The sequence below is a fragment of the Gymnoscopelus braueri genome (assembly GCF_963280865.1).
Source record: "Gymnoscopelus braueri genome assembly, chromosome: 19".
Taxonomy (NCBI): Eukaryota; Metazoa; Chordata; class Actinopteri; order Myctophiformes; family Myctophidae; genus Gymnoscopelus; species Gymnoscopelus braueri.
In genome coordinates this window covers 26,901,503-26,921,973 of record NC_137621.1, presented here as the reverse complement: position 1 = coordinate 26,921,973, position 20,471 = coordinate 26,901,503, and the positions used below count along the sequence as shown (strand labels likewise).

The 20,471-nt window shown below is 42.2% G+C and overlaps 1 protein-coding gene across 2 annotated transcripts; it reads left to right on the top strand.

Annotated features, from left to right (window-relative positions):
* Positions 1-408: 408 nt before the first annotated feature.
* On the top strand, positions 409-20,307 carry usp40 (ubiquitin specific peptidase 40). Of its 2 annotated transcripts, none has more exons than XM_080414647.1 (32): positions 409-1,138; positions 1,646-1,713; positions 1,799-1,912; positions 2,236-2,400; positions 2,795-2,941; positions 3,063-3,206; positions 3,683-3,811; positions 3,960-4,070; positions 4,226-4,333; positions 4,472-4,672; positions 4,960-5,095; positions 5,808-5,889; positions 6,045-6,216; positions 6,381-6,465; positions 6,950-7,020; positions 7,384-7,784; positions 9,645-9,789; positions 10,383-10,443; positions 12,347-12,400; positions 12,685-12,773; positions 13,035-13,121; positions 13,233-13,269; positions 13,526-13,590; positions 13,696-13,770; positions 14,653-14,779; positions 14,895-14,974; positions 15,176-15,294; positions 16,143-16,208; positions 16,336-16,546; positions 17,797-17,892; positions 18,009-18,103; positions 18,426-20,307. In XM_080414647.1, the coding sequence occupies exons 1-32, from the start codon at positions 940-942 to the stop codon at positions 18,541-18,543; spliced, it is 3,858 nt and encodes a 1,285-aa protein (XP_080270773.1). In that variant the 5' UTR covers positions 409-939; the 3' UTR covers positions 18,544-20,307. The 2 variants fall into 2 exon arrangements, with proteins under 2 accessions (XP_080270773.1, XP_080270772.1); XM_080414646.1 differs by having other exon boundaries at positions 4,472-4,690.
* Positions 20,308-20,471: the final 164 nt, after the last annotated feature.

The following is a 20,471-nucleotide window of genomic DNA, read 5'->3' as shown; positions in this document are numbered from 1 at the left end:
CAGGCTCCTGGTGAATCATGCCCATAAAACATTTGATTCTGTGTAAAAAAAAAATGACATTATTAAATAGTATAATTAGATATTAAAATTGGTTCCAGGCTTAAAATAATTTATATCAATATTTTTCGGAAATGTGTATAGGGTAATTAATGGGGTTTCTATCTGTGGCACCACAACATGCCCGCCATTGCTATGCCCTATAAGCTTTTTTTTCATAATACTACAAGTACCATGAGCCTTGTACCTTGGGGTTTATATATGTAGTTTTATTTTTAATAAAGTGAAACGCCAAACCAACGACGGGGTAAAAACAAATTGGGAGGAGCATTAGACTACAAAAAATAGCTCTGGTCCACGCTATGGATCAGAGCTAGAGACTACAAGTACCACAATCCACCGCGCTACCGTCTGCCTGGAGACATGGCTGCTTACTGTTCACCAGTGGTATTTTTATTTACGTTTCATATGTTATCTTATTTAAGACAGAAGGAGGCAGAACAAGCTTCGGTTCGCCTCTGTCTAGTCTAAAAGCGCATGCGGTGGATTGAATATAAGGCGTGTGCAACGCTTTGGTCTTCAAGAAGACAGCAATAATCTGTCGGAAAGCATTGTCAACCCGAGGGGCTGGTTCTCGCTGAGCACACTGATTTTTGCACTGTGATTCAACCGCTGTGCTAGCGTGCTAGCTCACCATTACCAACACGATTTAAAGTCACATTCATTAATAGCTATGTTTAGCCCAGTGAAGTCCTCTTACTTCAGAGTCAGTCCAGCCACTGTCAACAGAGAACTTGGCAAGACCAAGATGAGATAGCAAGAGGGTAAAAGAGGTGATCTTAATGCGAGGTACTATATTCTACTGCTGTGTGACTTAAGGATCGGATTTTTTTGTTTGGGGGGGGGGGGGACGGTATTAATAAGACGCGCAAAACGGCAGGTATGTTTGGGAATCTTTTCGAGGAAGAGGAGGAGGAAGGGTTTTCTCCGAGTCCTTCGGCAGGTAGAGCTGCGAAGGGCGGAGAAGAGCCACCTCCTCCACCCAGGGGGGACAGTCACCTCAGTGGCATCAAGAACCAGGGAGGGACGTGCTACCTCAACTCTCTGCTCCAAACCCTGCTGTTCACCCCAGAGTTCAGAGGTGAGTCACATCACATCACATCACATGCACTGCAAAAAGTGAGTTTTGGGGGGCTGCAATCTGTTAAAACATTATTTTAATCAATCTGAATGGTAGAGTATGTATGTATGTACAGTATGTATGTATGTATGTATGTAATATGTATTATAACTAACACATCTCAGTGTTTGGAGGTGGTCTCCCTGCTCCAGTGGTTCTTTGAACGTTTAAATGTCAAGGTCTCCGCTCAACTCTGACAGTATACAAATGGAACCAAATGGACCAGATTTGTATACTGTCAGAGTTACAGACTTGTGGGGGTCAATTTAGACAGTGTACAACTGGAACCATGGTACACTCCAAAGTTGTCCAATTTGGAGCGCTCTCAGAATTACAAATGGATACATTAATACTAACGGATAGCTGTGGGAGGGACTGAGACATCAGTCCCTCCCACAGCTATCATTGTCAGTCAATATTGTGGACTGGCACATGAAACTGTGAAAATGAGATTTTGTTTCTGTTCAGAGGAGCTGTTCAAGTTGGGTCCAGAGGAACTGGGATGCTTGGAAGACAAAAACAAACCAGAGACTAACGTAAGTGTTATGGAATACAGGAAGACTGAAGTAATGTATGAGGTATTGATCGATTGTAATCGAGGCCCTCTGCTTTCGTTCTCAGGTCAGGGTGATTCCATTAGAGCTCCAGAGACTGTTTGCTCACCTGCTGCTGGTGAACCAGCAGTGTGCCTCAACCGCTGACCTCACTGATAGCTTTGGCTGGAACAACAGCGAGGTGTGTGTGTGTGTGTGTGTGTGTGTGTGTGTGTGTGTGTGTGTGTGTGTGTGTGTGTGTGTGTGTGTGTGTGTGTGTGTGTGTGTGTGTGTGTGTGTGTGTGTGTGTGTGTGTGTGTGTGTGTGTGTGTGTGTGTGTGTGTGTGTGTGTGTGTGTGTGTGTGTGTGTGTGTGTGAAGATAAAAAAATATAAAAGATATTTGGAAAGAGTAAGGAAGTGAGTGTGAGTTGACAGTAAAGCTCGCAATATAGACAGAAACAATGGAGTAAAATCCATTAATTGAACCTCGGTAATTATTGTTTTGTCTTTTCAAACTTCTGCAGGAGACAAATCAGCATGATGTACAGGAGTTGAACAGGATTCTGTTTAGTGCTCTGGAGAACTCCCTAGTGGGTACCAGTGGTAGCACATTCATCCGCAACTTGTACCACGGGACCACTGTCAACAGCATTGTCTGCAAGGAGTGTGGCAATGTCAGCCAGAGACAGGTGTGTCTGGAATATGCACGTTGTTTTAAAAAATATGTATATTTCTGTTCCTATTTCCTCTATGTCATTGAATACACTCATTCAGCCACCTGGCAGTGAGAAATTACACACAATAAAATCCAGTGCAGCGCCAAAGCAAATATTTACTGGTTACTTCAAAGAGTTTACGGTCACAGGAAAGTATTTGGAAGTACACTTTGATATGCTTTTCTAGTGTCTTCATTTTACCAGACACCAGAAGTTATTGAGACTCATGTCTGGTACTTAATAAAGATTACAATGAGTGGCTAAAATTGTCTGCAAATGCTAGATGACATACTGTACAGTATATATGGTGTGTGTGTGTGTGTGTGTGAAGGCAGTGGGTCTGTTCTACTGACTTGTCTTCTTGTAGGAGGACTTCCTGGACCTGACGGTTTGTGTCTGTGGTGTGTCCAGCATGGAGGAAGCACTTTGGAATATGTTTGTAGAGGAAGAATTGTTTGAGGGCAACAACCTGTATCGCTGTGCCCAGTGCAACAGGCTAGTCAGAGCTGCCAAGGTCAGTCAAGGTCAAAGCTACGTGACTATACACGGTAAAATCCATTCGGTTCTATTTGTACACTCTTTGGAGTTTTTACACTGAGGAGTTTAATTTGTACTTTCACTTCATTATCCTTTAGTCTGTCAAGCTGAAGAAGCTGCCTCCATTCATGACCATGTCTCTGCTGAGGTTCAGCTTTGACTTTGCCAAGTGTGAGCGCTACAAGGAGACGGGACGCTACGTGTTCCCCCTCACTATCAACCTGCGGCCATTTTGTGAACAGGTAATAGGACTGTCCTCGACTAAAGAAGAAATTCTTAGTCAAGGACTTTTAAAGTCAATTTGACACATGCACTGATGCAAAGGCATCTCTCTGTATTTGGTCAGGAAATATCTTATTCAGTATGGAAAACATTCTCGGTCAAATAAGACAAAACCAACTGGGGCAGCACTAGGTAATAGACAGATTGAAACACTGCATCTCAGCTATTTGGGCACATCATAAGGGTTTGCTTCCCACGCATCATCCACAATTGACTGCTTCAGATGTAGCTGGTGAAGGCAGTCATTATTAAACATGTCCAGTTTGGACTCCTTGGAATGTAAATTCTGATAACAATACTGTGTTCCAATAATTGAATGTCCTTCATTCTGTTCTCCACTTTCATGGTTTCCTGTCCTACCCTTTGATTCATACTGGAAGTCTTTGTGACCATAAGATGATGATATTCTTCTGTAACGTGTCACTTTCCCCCACAGACCGATGAAGAGGACTCTTATTACTCCTATGAGCTGTTCTCTGTGATAATCCACAAGGGTGGTTGTTATGGTGGCCATTACCATGTGTACATCAGGGATATTGACCAGCTCGGCCACTGGGAGCCACCGGTGAGATAAACGGGGGGGGGGGGGGGATTGGGAAAAGATGGAGATCTATATGCATGAAATGTTTAAAGGGAGAGGTAGAAAGAATTTACAAACAAAAAACTCTGCTGGCTTGTTTAAACAAAACTACATTCTTATATTTTGTGCACAGGAGGAGGAGTCAAAAACTAAAACTCAGAAGAATGTCAAGGAGGTTCCTGTATGTGAGACACGTGTAGAGAAAGATGACCCTCTGTCTGTTCTCACAGCGGTCATAGCCCAGGTATAACACCATTCAACTATAGGCTCTCACATGTAATTAGCCTGCATTCAGTTTAGCTGGTACATGCTTTTACATGTTCAGTTAGTGTCATGAATCCATCACCCATCAGCACCAAGGACTGATTGATGATCTGTTACTGATTACCCCTCAACTAGGAGCCCTCCAAGAGTGTGCTGTTAGACCAGCTGGGCCAGAAACTGATGGAGAAGACAGGCTCCTCCTGGAGCAAGAAGTTCAGAAAACACTATGGCCCCATAGGCAAGGTATGTTTAGATTTAGTCATTGTGAGGTACTATATCCAAGTTTATAGGATATCTCCTAGTTTCTCATAGCCCTAATGTCTCATGCATTTTACTAAACCCTGTTCTCTCTGCCCTTTGTCATCATCTCTCATACTGTAGTTCCTCCAGTCCCACAATGATGCGTTTATCTTGGTGTCTAATGGGACCAGAGTGGCTCTTAAGGCCAACTCACCAAGCCCCATGATGGAGCCTCCCAGCCCTGTCGAGCAGACCACTGGCCTTGATCCACCCTCAGCTCAGGAACCAGCAACTACCTGCAACCAGTCACTACCAGACCAGGAAGCAGAGCCTGAACCAGAGGTATGCTGCAGGGATGGGGTATTTATTTTCCATTCATTTATTTTATGATTTGTGAATTTCTTTGCAGGAAATGATTGCCTGAACGACAAAAAAACATGGTGTTTGTGTTTTTTGTTTGCTTCTTTGGGATGTTTTCATTTTAACATCAATCCAGAACGTTGACTGAAATAGATCCAGTACATGTTGCACATTGAAGATTTGTTTTTCTTAATGAGTGATGGGACAGTCGATTATGAATCTACATATGCCTCTTTATCTACTCCCTCCATCTGTCCCTCTCCCTGCAGGGCAGTCACTGGTTTGACCTGAATGACTCCGCAGTGACCTCCATCAGGGAGTCTGACATACAGAAGCAGTTCCAGGGCAAAGAGAGTGCCTACATGCTGTTCTATAGGAAAACAGAGCTGCACAGGCCCAGTCAAGGTAATATCGTAGATACGTTGTGTAGCATGTGTTGCATGATGTGTTGCATAGTTGTAGTATTCACTGTGTTCATACAATGGCTATTACAAGTGGTTACTTGTGTCCTCGGTGGTGGGAAACCCCACCCCCAGATTATGACGTGAGAGCAAAATGGCTGCTGTTTGTGAATATGGTCAATTGGTGCACAGACTAGAAAGAGTAAAAATGAAGACCTGATTTGAACAAAACAAGACATAATGCTATCAATATTAACTTACTTTGTGTGCACTGCAGTTTGTGAACAAAGCAGCACAAATCATAATGCGGTGTAACTGTTCAGTGGCGAAGCTGCTCTATACAGGCTCGCTGCTTGTGTGCATGTCCTAGTGTGGTGACGACGTTTTACACCTCATTTGGCCAATGGCGATCTTCATACATACTTAACCAGTAACAATAAAAGTGCTTCACAAGTCACGACAAAGTGTAACTAATTGACTCTCCAAATATTTTATTTTATTATATTCTCTCTATCTCTATCTCTATATATATATTTATTTATTTATTTATAGCTATGACCCACTTTCATTGCCAAAGATGGTTCTGTTTCATGATGGCATGCATGGCCACACTTTAAAAAGATGAAGGGAGACGGGAGGAAAAGAGAAGAAGACGTTCTGAGGGGTAGCGTGGATGAAGAAAACTAAAACATTATATTGTGCTCATCTCTTTGCAGCCTTGAAGAATCCCTTGTATAATGTTCCCCCTCACCTTGTGCAGATGGCGGAGGAGGAAAATGGCAAATTGCAGCAGAGGCGGTACAGAAGCATATCATTATATTAAATTACCTTTTAGGCATTTAGCTGATACAATATTCAGAGCATGGTCCACTGAGTGCACCAGTGGAATAAGCTTTGTCTAACTTGTCTGTGCTGTTCCTATTGTACTCATACTGTACATCCTTTTCTTTTAGTGAGGAGTTTGAGGCTACCAATAATAGCATAGAGCTGCGTTTACATCTAGCACCTTCTTATAAGCTGGAGAATGGAGCCCTTCAACCAATCAACAAAGAGCAGGGTGGGGTCACCACTCTTAGCTTTGACCGCAGAAGGACAGTGGGAGACCTGCGGTTGGCTATATATCAGGTCATTTCTTGATCATTAGCATTGAATGCCTATTGATAAGTGTCTGAAGCTCAACATGATAAACAGACGATTGTAAAATGTACACAGCGTTGACTTATTATACTTGCATTTTTGTTTTGTGTGTGTGTGTGTATATCTGCGTGTGTGCGATTATGCTTGTTCAGAATCAGGAACTCTGGGAAGGGGACATGGCTCTGACTGTGGCCAAGAGTCTTCCGGCTGGTGTACATCTCTACAATACTCTAACAGGTGATAACAACCGACACAAGACTCCCTCAGTCGTCATAAGAGTCAAATGTGTTTAAACATTTAATTAACTCATTGGCCGCCATTAACGCATTAATGCGATCTAATAAATAGTGCGCTTGGCCGCCAATAACGCATAAATGCGTTCTATTGAAAAAACATTTTTTTTTTAAATTTGACCCTAAGACCTAGGAGATATGATTGTTTGAAGATCTAGACTCCTATCCACTTCCTTGTTAACTTAAAACTTAAAAATTCTGTATCTCGGCTCCTGAGTACTTTTTGTTTTTCAATTAAAAATCTCTGGCAGCCAACAGCAAAAAATCTGAAATAACTCTGGCAGCTGGTGAGTTAAGCACTATCTTCTGCTTGTGTACATTTAATTAGAGTAAGAGTCAAATGTGTTTAAACATTTAATTAAGTACTATATTCTGCTTGTGTACATTTAATTAAGTACTATATTCTGCTTGTGTGTGTCTCCCTCCAGATGACAGGGTCTCCCTGTACAGTGCGGGTATTTTCACTAACTCTGACCTGTTTGTGTGGAATGGTAGAGAAGTGAGTAGATGCCACCCCCCCCCCCCCCTCCCAATTTTGTTTTCTGGCCTCAAAATCAACACTTTTAGCACATGCATACAAGAACACAAACAAAGCAGATTCTGCCAATATATAGATAAAGAAAAATAAATCCTGGTACTGTATGTAATTTGGGGGAAGTGAATTGGCCGTATTGATGTTATATCATCCTTGACGGACGTTCTCTAGCACAACAAAAATCAATAGGTCACCAATAACAGTGAAATGTGAGCGCTGCCACCAGTATATGGTGGCAGAATCCGACGTGTTGGCGTTCGTTTGTTTATGCGCAAGATAGATTTTGAGATATTGCTTGCCTTAACAACAAGTATGTTATTGTCACAGGTGTGTGGTGCGACTGTCCTAACTGGAGCCAATTGGGAGCCAGTGCTGCTGACCGTTGTCCGCCCCTCCCTGGGTGAAGATGGAGAGGAAGCTGCCGTAGAGAACGGGGTGGGGGCCGACGGGGAGGGACACGGAGTCGAGGACGGGGGGCCTGGGCTTAAAACGGAGGCGAGGGGATTCGCCGGGGCCGCAACACTAAGGGAGGTGCAGGAGGCCCTCGGGGAGCCGCAGGAGAGTCTGCTGTGCCAGGAGCACAGGGGAGTGAATAGAGGAGGACAGGGGGGAGGGGCGAGCGGGTGGAGGGTATTCCCTCCCGAAGACATGCAGCGCACCCTCAAGGAGCTGGCACTGAAAGACGGAGACGCCCTGCTGGTGCTGGAGCCACAGTCGTTTGATAGCAGGTGAGTGAGTGTGTGTGTACTGTATATGTGTGTGTGTGTGTATATATATATATATATATATATATATATATATATATATATATATACACATGTGTGTGTGTGTGTGTGTGCATTCATCTGAATTGTATTATTGCAATTTTATCATTATTGTTATATACACCTGTGATATTGTACCTATAGGTGACAGTGTTCTGGTACCTGACAGCTTAAAGGAGGAGTTCACCCAAAAAATGACTTATTTTCTATCAATTGCACACCCCATGAAGCCTTGAATTCATGGATTTATTTTTGTTTTTGTGGCATTCCTAAGCCAATAATTTGATGACCGGGTGTGTATCCAGTAGGAGACACAAATAATCTACTTTGTGTCTCCTACTGGATACATTAGCCGGTAGGAGACGGGAATCTAATTATTGGCTTAGGAATGAAACAAAAACAAAAATAAATCCATGGATTCAAGGCTTCATGGGGTGTGCAATTGATAGGAAATAAGTCATTTTTTGGGTGAACTACTCCTTTAACAAAACACTAGAGTCCAGGGTAAACCGTTTCGCCCTTTTTTGTCCTTTGTTCAGAGTTGACTGCAGGTGCGATGGCCTCAAAAACATAAAGGAAAACTGGCAGAAAAAGACTCGCTCTCTACCTAAACATTTATGGAACTTTATGTAAAGAGCGAGTCTTTAGCTGCCAGTTCAGCTTAACTCTTTCACAGCCAGGAATTAATTAATGAATTCTTCCATCTACCGTCCCCTTGCCAGCGAAAACAGCGATTTACTGTACCTTTGAAAAATCATGGAATATTGTCCGTGACCGCCGTCCTCACGGACAGGGGCTCGTTGCACGCACAGGGATCCGGTAGCGTTGGGGATTTAGCCGGCTGCGATCCTCCATTCCAGAGCTATGGCCGTTTGAATGTGGCTTTTAATTTTTTTTAACACTTTAAAACAACAGAAATCTGAGAAAAAAATACTTTTGTAAATCCTTTAACATGGAAGCAGGCGATCTTTTTTTTGTTGTGATCAGAAAATAATTACATTTTTTAAGTCCTTGGCAGAATTGGCATTTGGACGCAGTGAATGAGTTAACAAAACACACAGCCATCGTGTTTGTGTAAGTTGTATAGTAGTTGGCATGGTTTATTTGTATGGGATAGATACAAATGCACATTGACAACTTGGAATACACAACCATCAGATGTGTTTTATCATGGTGTTTTCTACATCCGTCCAAGTATAAAACACTAAAAACACTAGTTTAAAACATGAAATTTGGTGATGTGTTATTACGCAGTAAAAGTATAAAACATTAGATTTGTTGACATTTGTTGACATATAATCAACAAATCAACTTAAAATGGGTGTAAGTGATTTTTGTTTGTTGAAAGGCTCTATATTCCTATAGTAATTATCGCTATTGTGTGTGATCAGTAACAGGGGTCTCCCCATCTTTCCAGCTCTTTAGTGAACACAAAATTCCATTTTCTGATCGGGATACCTATTTTAACCAATCATGAGAGAGAATTCATACAGGATACGGGATGATCAAGTGAGATTGGAAATGATGAAACAAATATATTAGCAGAATTTGGAAGTGGACCAAAATGGTCTTTGTGGGGTTCTCTCTCCTGATTGGTTGAAATTAAATGTATTTTCTGTTTTACTATAGAGCTGGCGAGATGGGGAGACCCCTGTTACTGATTACTGAACAAACAGTAGCAATCATTACTATCAGTAATAAAAATAAATTCTTTTATAAAAAACTAAAATTATTTTCAACAATAAACGGTTTTTTTTAACCTAAAGATGTCACTTACAGCAACTTTAATGCTGTTTGTGTTGGTGTTTTGCACTCTGTCCTCAGCTTCTTCAGTCTGAGTGGAGATGTGGTTACCGTGACGACGCCATCGGACTGCCGTTGGCTGCTGGTGGAGTTCCGACCACACGGAGGAGGAGGAGAGGAGGAGGATGGCAGGAGGACAGCCAAGGTTCCAGCCTCAGGAAACATGGTGAGTTCTCAAACACTTTAATTTCAGGAACCCCCCCCCCCCAGTTTGATATGTTGTGTTACACCAGCTCAGTGGCTTTGTGGTTAAAGCGTCCGCCCTGAGACTGCGAGGTCGGGGGTTCGATTCTCCGGCTGGGGCATACCGAATATTATAAAAATGGCACCCAATGCCTCCGTGCTTGGCACTCGTCATCAAGGGTTGGATTGGGCGTAAGTCCCTGCAACATACTAGCACCATGTCCAGGGGGTGTACTTGTACATCATGGCTGGGGGGGGTGTACTTGTACATAAACTTTAAAGCCACTTCATGCTACAGGAACAGGAGTTACGCTCCTGCCCTATTTTCTATCTCTGGGACCCCAATCTACACTATAAAATCCTAACTCAAGAGAGTACACAAATGGAACCAAATGGACCTTTTACGGGTCCCCGGACCCCACTTTGAAAACCACTTTTCTAATCTTGACGTTTTTTCCCCTCCCTCTCCTTCCTGGCTGCGTTTCTGCATTAGTTAGTTCCCTCTGAGACATGTACAGTATTTTGTGTGTGCGTGTGTGCACGTTCATGCATGTGTGTCTGTGTTTTACTGTCCAGCTGCTGCGTGAAGTGAAGCAGAGAGCCATGGAGGAGCTCCAGCTTCAGGAACACCTCACAGGTAAGATAATGACTAATGACTCCATCAAAGATCATGCATTCTGATCTCTCAGAATGTTGAAGCTGCAATTTGAAAGTTATTTTAACCCATTAAGACCAGAGGCCGATTCTACAAAATGTCTTCTAAATCCTACTTGCTGCATCAGTGGTTCTCAAACTTCTTCATGTCAAGGACCCCCAAAATTATACGTATTTGGCGGCGGACCCCCATCTCAAAATATTTTGTTTCCAGGGACCCCCAGAAGCAAAGATTTGAGTTACAAATTTGAGTTACAAACGCAGATCTACAAGCTCATAGCGCGGCACTCTGTGCCGCACTATGAGCTTGTATATCTGCTATTTTTGAATAGCCAAAGAAATCTAAAATGACACAGATGTGTTCCCGGTCTTAACACCTTTACCGCCGGGCCCGTAGTTCTACGGGCCGTTAAATCCAACGGTTAAGCGCCGAGCCCGTAGTCCTACGGGCTGCGGTCTTTTCGCGCATGCGCGGTCCGGGTGCACTTTCGGATTTTTTTTGATCCACTTCCGTTTCCGGTTTGATGACAGGAAATAGAATTATTTGGGATCCGGTTTCGACGATCACGCCCGCTCCCATTCTACAGACGAAACTGAAACTCAATTCTCTTCCTGTAGTTTTTTCTCCTCGCATTTCACTGTTTAACGTAATCCGCTCTAACTCAAACATGGATGCCCCGTTTGACACGTGGTTTTCACTGGGAGATACAGGGAGATCTCGCGGATGTAAACAGACCGTTCACGGCTCAATCTTAAGGATTTTAACAAGATCTATGGCGACATGAAAAAAACAAAAAAACAACAAAAACACCTTGGCACTGGTGAGTACATTATGAGATTAACCTCTGGCGGTGGATGTGTTAATGGCTTAATGAATAAATAAAATGTAATTTTAACCAATCTGTATGGTAGAGTATGTTAATGCAATATACTGTAACTAGTACATCTGCAATTGTTGGAGGTGGTCTCCCTACTCTTCCTTGGAGAAATTTAGACCCTGCTGTCATGTAGGACACCTACTGGTGTAGTACTGCCTGATATCTCCCCTGACCAAGTGGGGATTGCCTCTTGCTTGAGCGGTAGATTTTGTTCTTCAGTGCGGGAGACCTGAGTTCCAATCCAGGGTAGGACATAAAACTATAGATTGCAGCTTCAACTATACTGTTATAGCCAACACAACCAAGAATTCTTACTTAAGTTGCAGCGTTTTTTTGAGATTCCCGTAACATATTATAAATTAGTCTTCAGTGTATATGTTACAGGACGATTGAATAACCAGGACGATTGAAGAAGGAGCGCTTGTTTTCAGGCAATTCTGTAAAACCAACGCTAGAGGGCAATGCAAGCCAGACTTGTGTGTGTGTGTGTGTGTGTGTGTGTGTGTGCGTGCGCACACGCATGCACACACATGCGCACGCATGCACACACATGCGCACGCATGCACACATTGTTTTAGTTTCTCCCTGAGACACACACACACACAGTGATCCATGAAAAGAACTATTCTGTCCCTATCGGTTTACAACTCGGACGGCGCTGTGTCGACTATCAGAGCATCGGCCGGTCAGCGCGGGCACTCGCGCGAGGGCGCGCCTCCTCGGCCTCAAGCTCTGCTGAGTCGGCGCGTCTCCGTCATGGACAATAACTATTATCACGTGCGTGTGAACGCGTGTTCAGCGTTCCCCTAGCGTAGCTTCCTGGTTGCTACGTGGGGGGGAACAACAACAGACAGGTCCGCGTCGCATCAAAGCCCGGCCTCGCCCGAAGCCCCGTGCCTAAAAACGAGCGCTCTGTCTTCAATCGTCCTGGTTATTCAATTATCCTGTGACATATATATCTGTATGCTATATTGTCCTCTCTCTCTCTCTCTCTCTCTGGTGGAGTAGGTGTGCAATGCTGTCTAAGACAAGTGGATCGCACTGGGAAACTACTTCCTCCAGGTAGGAGGAAATTAAGTGAATTTTTGCTTGCATTTTTTATTTCAATATTAAAACATTCATATACACAGGGCAATAAAAATAAAACATCAAAAAGACTAGGCCATTTAAACCAAAAAACATGAATCGCCATTTTTAGGGAAATGTAGAGCTGGCAAAAAAAAAACTCCTCTAACTATCGTGTGGTTAAATACTTGTTTTACTTTGTTCAGCCTGTGAACCCGTGAAGTTTGCAAATAATCATATCAGAAAATGTGCTTTTATTTTTGTATCTGTGTTAATGACAGTATGTGAGGAGTTGAGTGTTCGGGAGGCAGGGATCCGACTCATGACTACTCTAGCTCTTTGTCTTGGAACTGCACCCAAGCCATCGCAGGTTTGTCAACCTCTCCTAATTGCTTAAATAATCTCGCATAGACCCTCTTTGTGTGCCTGTCCAGATGTGAGTGCATACTGTAGCTTCAAACAGTAATAAGTAAACCCAGTACTGACTTTGGTATCACATTTGTTTATGAGATTCATAAACTTTTAGTAGTAGAGCAGTCAAGGAAGACTTCTAAGTGAAAGAAGGTTTATAGGAAAACTGCTGCCCATGTGTTTTTTTTAAATGGCTGGAGGGCTTCTGCTTGTGTTGCAGCTTTTCTTGCACTTCTCTGTGGGCACAGCCCCCTCTGCTGGCATGGAGATGAACATTATTGTTGAACAGACTTGCACCATCAAAGAGGTGAAAACAATGTTCATATGTATCTTTTGTGAGCAGCTGTTACAATCATTGTCACTGTCAGTTTATCATCACTTCCCCCTCCTGATTTGTACTTATGTCATTATATTGCAGTGTCTCAAGGCAATGCTGGATACTGTAGGACTTGAAGGTAAAACAAAACCCTGTCTGCAGTGTGTCGAATAGGTTTTGTATATTGCAAATAGATCTACAAGCTCGCAATGCGGTACAACGCGATGCAACCTTGTAGATTGGCGATTGAGTGTTGAGGGGGAAAAAGGAGCAGACCTAGTATAGAGCCCCGGGGGACCCCGGTCAGCTTATTATATAGGGTTTAAATAGTTACATATACAATAGTGTACAATAAACCTATTGACAATGCACATGTTTGTAATGTCTATTGTTAGGCAACGGTTGGCACTTGAGGAGACTGGATTGGTGCGAGGAGGTTGGAGAGCCATTGATGGATGAGGTAAGTAGCCGGTGTTGTCTAACTCCCATTCTACCTTAGGATTCTCCCTCCACCTTGGATCAATAACTATTTATTTAAGACCTAACAATATCATTTTACCCTCAGGATGCTTCTTTATCAGAGTTGAAGATTATCACCGGGGAGACTCTGATAGTCACAGAGGGGAAATTGCCTCCAAAGGTGCTTTATTTGTTTTTTCTCTTGTAACTGTTAGTTTAGCTGCAAAGCGATTGTGAAATTATTATAATTATGCACTGCATTATCATTACAGAATTGTCCTTTTGATACCTTTTTATTTGAGTTAACAGTTAACACAGGCTGCATATCTCTGCTGTCGGGCAGAAACCAACTATGTCAAAAATATGTTTTTTTTCCATTTCCTGAAAAGTGAATGATTTTAAAACAACGCAATACTGCCTCATCAAAGTTGTTATGGTGACTTTATACATTGTCATTATATTATCATCACTTAACCCAAATCTAGCTCAAGTGGAGTTAGGAGTTTTTTGACCAGTGAATGCGGAGATGGTTATGTCCATCATTGAATAGAATGAAGAAGTCAGATGTTGGAGTTGGAGTTAGGTGACAGTTTGAGGAGCCAATGGAGTTGGGAGGTTTAGTCACAAGCGCTTTTTAATACTTTTCATTGGTTCAATATTTGTAATATAAATACGACGTAAAGGGTGTTCAATAGCACTGATTTAATAGAGAAAATAAAAAAGTTGAAAAACGGAGATGGGACGTTTGCGCCTGACAGCGACGATATGCTGGTTTTAATTATAGATCAAACACATTGTTGTACATACCTTCTGAACAACACATACTTTCTGAACTATTCATCATCGAAGGATGAGACTGATTGCATTTTAAAGCTTGTCTCAAATCATTTCACTTACATGCATCATGTTTCCTACACAAGATAAATAATGTAAATTCACGGCTCAACTACTGTATGCACACCTATTACTGCTCTTGTTGCACATGGTTTTGTGAAACAGTTTAATGTTTTTCCCCATGGCTTGTCTGTGTGACTGATCAGGCTCTCTTATCTACTCTTGCTAGGGCTTTCTTAAGCTCTCAGTCTGGCTGTATCCGGAGCATAGCAACAACTCTACAGTTACCATGGAAACTGAGTTAAACCACTCTTATAATGGCTGTTCTGAGGGCCAGAGGCTGGCGGTCACCTCAGGTGAAACACACTCTCCTTTTCTTGTATTTCTTTACCTTTACAGGAAAGTGTTTGGGGTATTTGCGTTAAATTTAAAATCGATAAACATTTCCTGTGTTCATCTTTGCGCGTATAGGTGGTGCCATCTCAGAGCTGAGAAGTGTGGGACATGTGGAGATCACATATGAGGACACACTAGAGGATCTGAAGACTCAGGTATGTGTGTGTGTATGTGTGGTATAAAGCACAAAGATATTTCATAATCTTTTAGAAACATTGTCATGTTCTGTCTACAGTATTCCTCGAATACCTTAAATCAGGGCTACATTAAGTTAGCAAGCATGTCTTTTTGGTGTTTTCCTTCAAATTATGCCTCTTACTTGATAAATGCACTGTATGTCTGTATATGTACATCAGGTGTTGACCCTGCCAGCCCTACAGTGTGTGTGTGTACCCACCCCCGCATTCCTGCGTGTGTGGCAGTTGGAGGGGCAGAAGTTGGCACGTATCCTCAGGGGACAACAACTCACACTCAGGTACACACTCTCCTCCACCACTGACCAGCTGTGTGTGTGTGTGTGTGTGTGTGTGTGTATGTGTGTGTGTATATACAGTATATGTTTGTGTATGTATGTGTTGTGTATATATATGTTACAGTATGATTGGAAAACCAGTCTGATTGAAAAAGGAGTGCTCGTTTCTCCGAGCTCACCTCCCACCGCTCGGCACGGCGACTCGCTCGCCTTAGCTCGCTCGGCGGTGCCTCTCGTGGCTCAAGTCCCCTTGTTGGTGTCCAAAGACGAGCGCTCCTGCACCCCGCTCATCCCAGGGAAACACCGTGGCTCCTGGTAGGCCCCGGCCCTGGGAGCCGAGACAGGACGGGGGGTGGGGTGGGGGGGGGAGAGTCTTGTCAGAAGTCCCGTCAGCTTTAAAAAGTACCGCAGGGACATCAAAGCCTCCCACTTGCTTCGCCTTGCGACAAAAAACAAGTGCACCTTTTTCAATCTGTGTGTGTGTGTGTGTGTGCGTGTGTGTGTATAAAAACACACACAATTTGCTTAATTGTTAGTGATCATAGAACGAGCTTCTCTGAGAGAAATCTAGCACCATGCATGTTGTTTATGCATGTTTTATACCCTCTGTATTTTAAAATCACAGATTGTTTCAAAAAGTCATTCATACTGGAACTGATTAGAATGATTGGCATTCACATAGTGACAGGTTCCTCTGTCGCCGGAAGTATCTAATGACAAAAAGATGATTTTTTTTTTGGATATACTCCTCTGAAATGTTCAATGTTTGAAAGGTTTTCAAAACATTGCGGCCATTAAACAAAATTGTGAACTGGCACCTCAGACTCACCGCTTGGTTTCCTCTCTTTTAGGAAGTTAAAGCTTACCAGCGGTACAGACATCTGTGTGCAGCAGCTACTGAAAGAAGAGAATCTTGGGTAATGTACTGGATAGGAGGGCTCTCAGCAATGTTTCCTGGTCAGAAAATACATGGGAATCATGGCCAAACAGTAACTTATAGCTCACTTTACCATCTTGACCTTTCTTTCTTGGCCGTTCTCCCAGCCCTAAGGAGGTGTTACTGCGTGTCCAGATGGCTATACCGAGGGAGAGGTGTTACTGTCCTCCAGAGGAGCTGGTCTGGGATGCGTCCCGTGACTCCTCCCCTCGCTCCTTGCGCACCGCCCTGGCTGCATACTACGGCCTCAGCCCTGACTCTCTGCTGTTGGCCAAACACCAGCCAGACAAACACACCTGGGAACCTGTCTCCAGCTGGGTGAGGAAAGACTTAATGAGGAGGAGCCTGTGTAAAGAAAAAGTTGGAGGTGGCTATAGAAGAGCAGGGTTTCCAGGGGTTATTATCACTTTTGCCAATATTAAGGCCTTAAAAAGTAAGTCTGGAATATGAGTTTCACTGGTCTTAAATTGTTTGCTTTTTAGAAAATTCTGATTTGTCACCACCATCACCTTTTGTTGTGATTTAGTTTGTGCATTTTTCAAGAAGCAAATGAATTTAACTAATTTCTTATTGGATCATTAGTATATCCGCTGATATTATAGTTATAGACAGCGCTGGGGAGAAATGAGGAAAGAGAAGCAAGGACGGAGACTTTAGAGGACAGATCAGAGACCGTGCATGAAGGGCAGCTGATTAAAGAGCTACGGAAATAAGTGGGTAATTAATTTATTCACAAGCAGAACAATACCATCCCTCGATTTTGATAGCACCATATATCTATGGATATAGATAATTATGTAATATTTTCAGTAAAACCTTAAATGATGATAAACAGCTTGGGCTTGCTAAGTATTTGGTTTTTTTTATAGAATCAAAACAGCATTCATCTTTCATCTTTAATCTGTGCAGACATATCAACCAACCAATCCCTGAAATTTGGTAGTTAACAATGAATCATTTTGATATAAAACTGCTCTTAAATTTCCACACACTGTGGTATTGCAAAGCAGGGGTGTCATTTGGGGTCCCAATGGATGGCAATTACCACCCCCTAGTGTTCACATTTAGCCTCAAATTAAGTTTTTTTTTTTTGGCATGTTGTCTCCATATATATTTTTTGCAGATTCATCTGATTTTTAGATTGGTGATGAGTGAGTGAATCTCAATCCACGTCCGTTTTTTCTAGTCTGTAACCATACATTCATTAGCCACGTTCATCCTGGTGTCCCTAGTTTGGGCATTTATAGGCAAACATTTTCAAAAACTCAAAAGGTGTGTGTTGTAAGCTTGTAGTTTCGGCATTTTTTGCTAATGCCTCTGTTGCAAAGGTCTTTAAAAAGTGTTGCATTTAAAATACCATGTAGAGGAGAAGGTTGATAATCAGGTGTTTGCAGTCAGTTCTGTTCAGGAAAAAAAGAATGAGGATGATAATGAGACCTTTGGAAGAACATTCCAATTTGGATAGTAGATCAACTCCACATCCCCTGATAGATGCCTTCCTTAAACATGGTTCACTTTGAGTCAATATTTGTTATGTGATACATGCTCGCTTTCTTTCTTTTTTACAGAGTCAGCAAGTATCCAAACGGAAAAAGAAGAAAAAGACAGATTCCCTTCTGGGAGCGCCATTCCATCTAAAAGATGGTGACACGATTGGTGTAAAGGTGATCAAAAATACTTGCCAACGTGTCAAATGGCAATATTGAAAAAGGCTGAGAATGACAGTTTACTTTTCAGATTGAGCCTCTATTATAATTGACTTTGTTCTTTGATTGGACAGAATCTTTTGATTGACAACAACCAGGACTTCTGCACCTCGGAAGATGAACAGGGTCAGCAGAGGCTGAGAGAGCAGGCAGAGCAACGCAGGAAAGGGTGAGGCCTTCGATTGATAGATATAAGGCTACATTATACAACTTTAAACAATTACACGACTGCACCACTTGACAAAAAAAAAAAGTCCAGGCAGAATACTGAGTGGACGGGGTCTGGCATTCAGAACACAGAGCCGAGTTCTAAGGCAGTATAACACTTTCGCCCTTCGCTGATCTATCTTCGGTTCAGCAAGTCCCTCCGAAAGCCTTTCTGAAGGAAAAAAGGCCTACTGTCGTTTGGAGTGTGCTGCGGCTTTTAGTGTTATGTGAATTGTTGTGTAAGATCCCCTAAAATACTGATTTGATGTCAATTGTTTTTCCAGAGGGCAGGGTGCAGGCTCTGATGATGTTCAAGCGGTGGGATCAGAGAAGAAGGCTGGTCCAACTAAGCCCAGGAAGCCTGAGGTGGCCCTGTCAATCAATGTTGGAGTGTTCAGATAGCCCTGCCTCTACGGCTGGATGGATAATCACTGCTACCTACAACTAAATGCACACCGTAACAGAGGCATCAGCTTGGCATCTAGGACAATCCACAAGGCTTCAGTCTTGTGCCAAAGAGACTGGACTCATTTGCATATTGTATTCCTGTCCAAAGGTTATGAACTCAAATACCCTGTACCCCTAATCACTTCCTATAATCCTTAGTCTGAGCAGGACAGGGGAATACATCTCTGGCTCTGTGTTTGCTACTGTATATGGTACCTGATGACTCATTATGGCTATGCAATATTATTGGGACTGAATCCCTTGTTTCTGTTTTCCTTCCGTTAAATGTGCTCACAAAAATCTCAATCTGGATTATTAGTTTGTTTTCCATATTCTCTGAGGTTCAGGTTATTTTGATTTGTCAGTAAGAGAAAGGCCTTTATAAGTTGTAGCTCTTCACAACCAGAAATGGTGACTACTCACTTTACTCTGCTTATCTGGGGGGGAATATACAATGTCAACCAGAAGCCTGGGGGGGAATATATGTCAACCAGAAACCAAGTATTTGTCAAACTTGAGCAGCTGGGACTGATGAGTTTGTCTTGCCTATTTGCCGCTGTGGCAGGTGTCAAGGATCATATGGTTTCCATGTATTCTAAAATCAATGTTGCTCATGGGATACAAAGTGGTTGACACCTGACATTGTGCTCAATGAACAATAACTAGTAGTTTCCTAGTTTTGTAGATGAGGCTGTATGGTGTATTGACATGATGGCAGAGGGGAGAACCAAGCCTTAACATGGAGACACTGTGGTTGCTCTATCCTCCCAACTCTCACTGAACCTCTGCATGAGCTGCTCCTTTTTCACTCTTGCTCATACAGAGTTTCTCAATCTTTTATCCTTCCTTATACCGCAGACGGTCCCCCACCCACCTACTTCCTATTATAGTAAGTTCCATAATTATTTGGACAGGTACGCAAGGGAAATAATTTCAAATAACGCAAAATGATCAAATAAAAACAAAATAAAATATTTTTTACATATTGTACAAGTCCTCACCCAATTTGAGGCGTATTAGAGTATTACAATTTGGTTACTGGAGGTTCAAACATAAAATGAAAGCACCAATAGTCACTGTATTGTTTAATCTCCAAAGAAGGATTTGAAGCTATAAACATCAATATTTTCTTATTTATTTGTCCTGATATGTCACTAGATTAATTCCCTGTACCAGTCCTGTCTCAGAACAATACTGTATTCGAGCAGAACTCAAATTTCTCTCTTGCCACTATATGTTCACTGAATAAAAAGGGGATTTTTGCTGACATTCTACAATATTCTATTGAGTGTGAAAACAGCCATGTTTCATTTGCATGCACTACATTGTGTGGATTTCAGGGAATTAAAAATCACTAGATAATTAGATCATGTTGCTACTGCTGCTGGAAATGTCCCAGCGCTAAATTACCATGTTTAGAATAGGCTTTGTTTTGGAATTATGATTTTGTTCATAAGAGATTTTCAATGCTGCTTGCAGAAATAATGGTTTTCCTTTTAATCTGTCAAGGACCAGTGCCAAGAATTTGCAGCTATTTCCTCAGAATCTTTCTTTTTTTTAAGTAAGTTATGGAAATTATTAGCAATTATTTGCCTTTTGTACAACTGCATTATTGCTTGGTCCCACATATGTTTACAGACATCTGACATCTGTAATTTTGTGTTAAATTGTGTTTGCATAAAGTATTTTATCAAGAATAAATAAATGCAGTAATATCTGCTTGCCTGTTCATTGTAAAGTTTTTTTTTTAAGTAAAGTGAATGGGGTTATTATATAGGCTATTCTCCATATATTGTATTCTCATCTTTAATATACAGGCCAAGTTTCCTGTGATTCTTCAATCTTTACCCAAGGGAATGTTTTGCTGGGCACTATAGTTTCAT